The 6478-nt window shown below is 43.9% G+C and overlaps 1 protein-coding gene across 1 annotated transcript; it reads left to right on the plus strand.

Annotated features, from left to right (window-relative positions):
• Nucleotides 1-4130: 4130 nt before the first annotated feature.
• Nucleotides 4131-5084, plus strand: LOC140902922 (olfactory receptor 6N2-like). Its single transcript, XM_073323504.1, has one exon. It carries the CDS (start codon nucleotides 4131-4133, stop codon nucleotides 5082-5084), a length of 954 nt encoding a protein of 317 aa, XP_073179605.1.
• The last annotated feature ends 1394 nt before the right edge of the window (nucleotides 5085-6478 follow it).

A 6478-nucleotide genomic window follows, 5' to 3' on the forward strand; every position in this document is an offset into this window, starting at 1 on the left:
TGTAACAATAAATTAATCCCAAACCCTCACCTAAAACACAAGGGTTTTGTGAATCTGCCCTGGAGTTTTCAAGTGTATGTGCAGGAGTGTTTTGCTGAGTATTACTTTGGAACGGGGCTGTTTGTGAGTGAGAATGAAAGCAAAATACAGAACCAAAGCGAGACAGTCACAGCCTGAAGAAATCCAGGCAGACACCTGTAAATATGTTGTGACTCTGGAAGAAACTACAGCGAACATTTTTGGGTCTGGGGCTGGTTGTTAAAAAGACGTGTGGCTGTAAATAAAGAAGCTATCCCTGTTTTTGGTTCCTTCTGACTTTAGAGAGCAGGCTTTGTACAATTTTGTAAATAAACATAGAAAATACCAGACTGCATTGTCAATTTCTACTCCCATCTGGAACGTCCACAGGGTCCCGAACTTTGGCTAGCTGCTCGGTTCAAAAAGGGGTACCCTTAGGATAGACATATTCAATTGTGAACCATCTCCCAAGGGAAGTGGGGGAATGTCCATTCCTTGAGACACTTTAAACTGGACAAAACACTGCAGACAAATATTGCATGGCATTGTCTTTCATAGGCTGAGAGGAACACAATGAATTAGGCGACTGTGGCTAATTATTCAGCTGTGAGGATGTTGTATGCAAAGATTCCAGTTCTTGTGTTTATTCACCAGGGATAGAGAGCTCCGAGGAGCTTTGCTGTGATTTGCTTCCAGGTATTGAGCCAAGGGAGTGCTTATTTTCTTCTAGATCCCTGATAGATGGGCGAACAAGCCCAGGTAAACAAAACTCTCTCTTCTGGGACAGGGCATAAATCTAGGAAAGGGTCCTCATTCCTACCAGAAAAGCATTGCATCAGGACAGCCAGAGGAGGGATGTGAAAAAGTGGCCATTACACCTGTTAGTACCCAAGCAATGAGCATGACTTGCTCTTTCTCTTGACGTTCTCATCAAACCCCAAATATAACCTGCGTATGTGCAGCACAGGGCAGTAGCTTGCTACCCTAGCTCCTCTTTCCAGTGAGGAGTGGCTAACTGAATGGAGAGAAGGGTTAGTGAGTCTTTGGTGGAGACACTTGGCACTTTAGGCTAATATTCATCTATGAAGCCATCACATTTTTGGACTATGAATAATCTCAGCCTTTTACTCTAATAAATAAATCTGTCTCCAAAGCAAGTAAATGTAACACCAGTGAAAAGTTCATTTAAATATGCAATTTTATTGACATATTTGGATTGCACTGCAGTAAATATTGAGTAAAAGTATTCTAATAAACTAGAAGTGCTATGTCTTGATGGATGTTGATTCTTCATCATGAACTCCCTGTGTTTCTGAGACTGCTTCCTGAGACTGAAGACATCAGGCGAAAGTATAAGAGTGAGTTTATTTCCTTGTTTCTGGCATTTGTTGCATGCAGAATGGTTCATGTTTTGCTACAGGATATTAAGCAGTCAGGATTTTATTTTAGTGAAGTGTGACCACAGAAAAGTTCATGCAGTCCTGTGACACACGTTTATTGCAGGCTAAGGGATAAAATGTTTTGGAGACCCACTGACAGCATTACACTCTATTGAATTACAGAAGGACTTGGGAAATTTCCTGAAAGAATGCAGCTGTCTGAGACATCTTATTACGGACATTATCCCCTCCCTAGTTAAGAGTGCAACCTACTTTCATTGCCAAAGCCCATTTTAGCCCCCTGTAACTTTGGCTTTGAAAATGAGTTAAGCCTGAAAAAAAGTTTGAAAAAAATTGGTCAAACCATTTTTGAATTGCAGGGCACTAGCAGACAGATTTGCACGAATGTGCAGCACTCCAAGCACTGGTGAAGACTGGACACTGGAATATCTGGAAACTTTATTTAGGTTTCTAAATAGAAGCTGTTATATGTTAAACTTTTTTGAAAATCTAACACTAAAAATATACTCTAATTTGAAATATTTGACTTTTGTTAGGTGTTCCTTTGCCTCCCCTGTGCTCTGAGCTAGGCTAAATTATTACCTCTTTGAACTATCCCTATAGTTAACCCTCTTCGAAAATCCATGTGCTGGCTATATTTGAAGAATATAGTTGTAACTATGCAAGCATGTATACATGTAAGTCCCTGCCCCAAAATGTTCACAATCTACAATACTTGAAAGCTTGGTAGCTTGCAATCTGTTTGGATGAGATAAACAAGAGGGTAGGGAAATGAGATAACTTTTATAGGAGGTGCATGGTTCAAAGACAGTGATGAGAGTTATCACAGCTCTCCACCTGCCCATCTATTTTTAGGACACAGTTTGATGGATTAGTTAGGGAAGAGGGGAGTTTTGAGAAGGGACTTGAAGAAGGACAAAGTGGTTTCTTAAGGTGTCTTGCCCCCCAGTAAATCCCAGATCTGAAGTAGGCGCCCAGGCTCCCTGTACAATGCATGAGGAAAGCTAGGTGCCGAAGCATGGGATGCACAGAAGCCAGACTGCTGATTGGGGACCTGCCTGACCTAGATCAGTGGTTTTCAATCAGGGGTATGTATACCCCTGGGGAGATGCAACGGTCTTCCAGGGGTACATCAAGTCAGCGAGATATTTGCCCAGTTTTACAACAGGCTACATAAAAAGCACTAGCGAAGTCAGTACAAACTAAAATTGCATACATACAAAATGAAAACATCAGCAAGTTTTCAGTACTAGTATGCTGACACTTTTGTATTTTTATGTCTGATTTTGTAAGCAACTACTTAGTGAAACTTGGGAATATGCAAGACAGATCAGACTCCTGAAAGAGTTACAATAGTCTGGAAAGGATGAGACCCACTGATCTAGCAAATAGGAAATGCCAGGAAGAAAGGTGGGGATTAAGCCCCTCCCCCTCCCAGGCAGTTAAGTGCTGAACTCTGGGACCCAGGAGGGTGCCTCTCTTGGCTTCGCATTCTCAGCCATGAACTCTCTCCTGGAGTCAGGCGCCTGAGCCATGACCACCCATCCCTTATTTTAAGAGCCACCCCTTGACCATTTTAACATTTAATGGAAATTGATGATAATTGCACTGTATGCTCAGGGATATCGTGTTTCCCTAAAACATCCCTTGAAATAAAGCATCATTGTCCCTTATTTTCCATGTGGTTTTCCCTTACTTCCACCCAGCAAAGGAGAGTCACCCATCAGCCCTTTCTTACAAAAAACCAGAGAGTGTCAAATGTAACACACACCACTGACCCCCCCCCCCAATAGCAGGGTGGTGAGGACACTCACTTGAGATGTGGGAAACCTGTTTTCAGAGCCCTGCTCTGTCTGATTTGGAGCAGGGACGTGAACGTGGGTCTCCCCTTCACCCGGCGAGCGCCCTGACCACTGGCAGTAGAGTCAATTTCTCTCATTCTCTCTCTGGCCCAATTAATATTTACTACAAATTGGATCCCTGTTTGAAGAGGTGTGGAAGGACGTGACAGGATCCCTGACTGAGGTGGGGGAGGAGCTGATGGGATCCCTGTTTTTGGAGGTGGGGGAGGAGCCGATGTGTTCCGTTTGTGGCGAGGAGGCTGGTGTGATCCCTGTTTGTGGAGGGGGGGAGGTGCTGCTGGGCTCTCTGTGGATGGGGGGAGAGGTGACAGGATCCCTGTTTGTGGAGGACGGCGGGAAGGTGGGCTGGATTCCCTTTTTGAAGAGGTGGGGGAAGGACTGATGGCATCTCTGTTTGATGACATGGGGAGATTCAGTTTGGGGGATTTTGTGGAGGGATAAGTGGGAAGAGGGCGATGGTTGCTGTTGGTGTTTCCATAGGTCACTTTGAAGTACTCGTTTTGGGGAGTGTCTATTATTGTGGGGAAGTTCTGTGGCCTGTGTTATCCAGGAGTTCCGACCTGAAAGTCATAATGGTCCCTCTGGCCTTAGAATCTATCAGCCTAAGGATCAATGAAGCGCCATTTATTGCCAAGATTAGTGTGCAGTGTCACAGAAGAGCAAGTGAAGGGTGAGGAGGAATGGAGGGTGATGGGACATTTGTGGGCTTGGCCCTGAATCAGCCAAATATACTAACAGTTTCTTTGGGTTACTTTCAGCATTTTACTTTATTGATCCATCATCTGAGAGGTCTTTTGATTTTCGTGGAGCTTCGAATATCTAAGTGTTTGCAAGCTAATCCATTGGCAGCATGGGAATCAGCAACTGGAGCAATGTAACCGAATTCATAATTGTGGGATTCCCAAACCTTCAGGGCTTCCACACATTCCTTTTTGCCCTGCTGCTTCTCATCTACCTCTTTGCCATTTTCGGGAATGTGGTGATTTTCACAGTCATCAGGTCAGATGCTCGACTTCACACACCTATGTACTTTTTTATCAGCAGTTTATCTTTCTTGGAAATCTGGTATACAGCAGTTACTATCCCCAAAATGCTTTCAAACTTACTCAGCAAGAGAAAAAGCATTTCCTTCACTGGGTGCCTCTTACAAACATATTTCTTCCATTCCCTAGGAGCCACTGAATGTTACCTGCTAACAGCAATGGCTTATGACAGATATTTAGCTATCTGTAATTCACTGCGCTATCCTGCCATCATGACTCCGAAAGTGTGCACTCAGTTGGCTGCTAGCTGTTGGATTTGTGGCTTCATGTGTCCTGTCATTGAGGTAATCTTGGTTTCCAAACTGCCTTTCTGTGGCCCCAATGAAATCCAGCATATCTTCTGTGATTTCCCCCCTCTGCTGAGCTTGGCCTGTACAGACACCTCCATCAATGTCCTGGTTGATTTTATAGTCAATGCATTTATAATCCTGCTGACATTTTTGTTCATCATGGTCTCGTACATAAAGATTATAAAAGCCATATTGAAAATACGCACACCTGAGGGGCGGGAAAAGGCCTTTTCCACCTGTGCCACTCACCTGACTGTGGTTCTGCTATTTTTTGGGAGTATTATATTTATGTATGTACGATTAAAGAAAAGCTATTCCTTGGATTATGACAGGGCATTTGCTGTGATTTATGCTGTCTTGACTCCTTTAGCCAATCCAGTCATCTATAGTTTACGGAACAAAGAAATACTGAATGCAATAAAAAGGAAAATCCCACAAAAAGGAGTAATCAACAGCAGTGAGCACCCCTGAGTCCTGTGTGAGCTCTCCTCCTCCAAAGCAGCTGATCCCGGATTCTCTATGGAGGAACACTGTGCATGTGGTTTTCTTTCTGGTTTATAATCTGGCCAAGCCCTGGCCTATATTTGCAATTCTGGTGGCTGACTAGAATGACTGGGCACTCCCTCACTGTCTCTGAGATACACTTTTAAAAATCTATCATTTTAAAATCTTTTAAAATCTACTTTATTTCCAGGGCATTTCGGTCCCCCTTTGCCTGCCCCCCGGCCCTTCCTTCTAACTTTCTATATTCTTTTCACAGTCAGTATTTTTTTTTTCTCTTCTTGTTTATTTTGATCTGTTGTTTCACTTCTCCAGCAGCCCAAGGCACCAGGAGATAGCGCCAGGCCTGTGGGACGGTTCCTCTCTTTCCTGCCCTACCTTGGCCAGTCTAGAGCAAGGCCACATGATGGCAATATGGGGTTTCCTCCCTCTGCAGGCTGCCCAGATTCACTGATAGCAGCTACCTTTCGGATGCAGATTATAAAATTCTCAAGTGCTTTGGAAAAACCTGCCATCCTCTAGCATACTGCAGCCTTGTCCTCACAGACTCCAGCTGTACAGGTGGTTACCTCTGGTCTACCCTTCTGCATATCCCACTTCTTCACTTTCGGACAAACCTGAAATGAATCAGCATTAAGATGCACATTCCATATAGCCCTGCACCTTTTGCAGTTATTTATGTCAGTGGAACATAGTTATAACCTCTGCCTTTAATATCTCCTACCAATTACACCCATGGTGCACTGATGTAATTGCATGGACCCGGAGAATCAGGCCCCAGGAACTCTGTAATTTGTCCTTTCTGCCTTAACTCTGCCATTGACTCTACTATTTCTGATACATGTGTGCTGCACTTCATCAACATCTAAAGACATGCTCCTCCTCCTCAATAGCCCTCCCCCAGCCCCAGACTGTGTCTCCATTCACCCGCTTACCACGCTGCAGTGCACTACCCGCCCTCTTTCCCCTTCCTTTCCTCCTTCTCCCATTATGCTTCTGTATCCTTCGCCCCCTTTCCTCTCTTCTATATTCCCCTCTTCATCGTCTCCCCACTCACACTGGACTTTCTCTTCTTGATTCAAAACGAAATACACTGAATTCAATAAAACGGCAGCAGAGAGTTGTAACTGTTTTTCTTTTCCGCTCTATTTTCTTTTACTTTTTGTTTCCATCTAGTATTTCTGAGGGTTTCTGGTTTTTTTGTGCTCAAGACAGTCTCCTCCACAGTTTTCTTTTCCTGACTCTGTTTTTTGACATTCTTTTCCATATTGCTTGCCACCTGTAATAACAGTGACTCAGCACTAAGGTATAAGCCCAACAGGAGAAGTCATTGATACCAGACAGACTGTTTGTTGTGGGACATT

The sequence above is a fragment of the Lepidochelys kempii genome, chromosome 24 (assembly GCF_965140285.1).
Source record: "Lepidochelys kempii isolate rLepKem1 chromosome 24, rLepKem1.hap1, whole genome shotgun sequence".
NCBI lineage: Eukaryota > Metazoa > Chordata > Testudines > Cheloniidae > Lepidochelys > Lepidochelys kempii.

What these genes read in the sequence shown, in the direction of transcription:
- LOC140902922 (XM_073323504.1), top strand. Translation starts at nt 4,131, where the DNA reads ATGGGAATCAGCAACTGGAGCAATGTAACCGAATTCATAATTGTGGGA.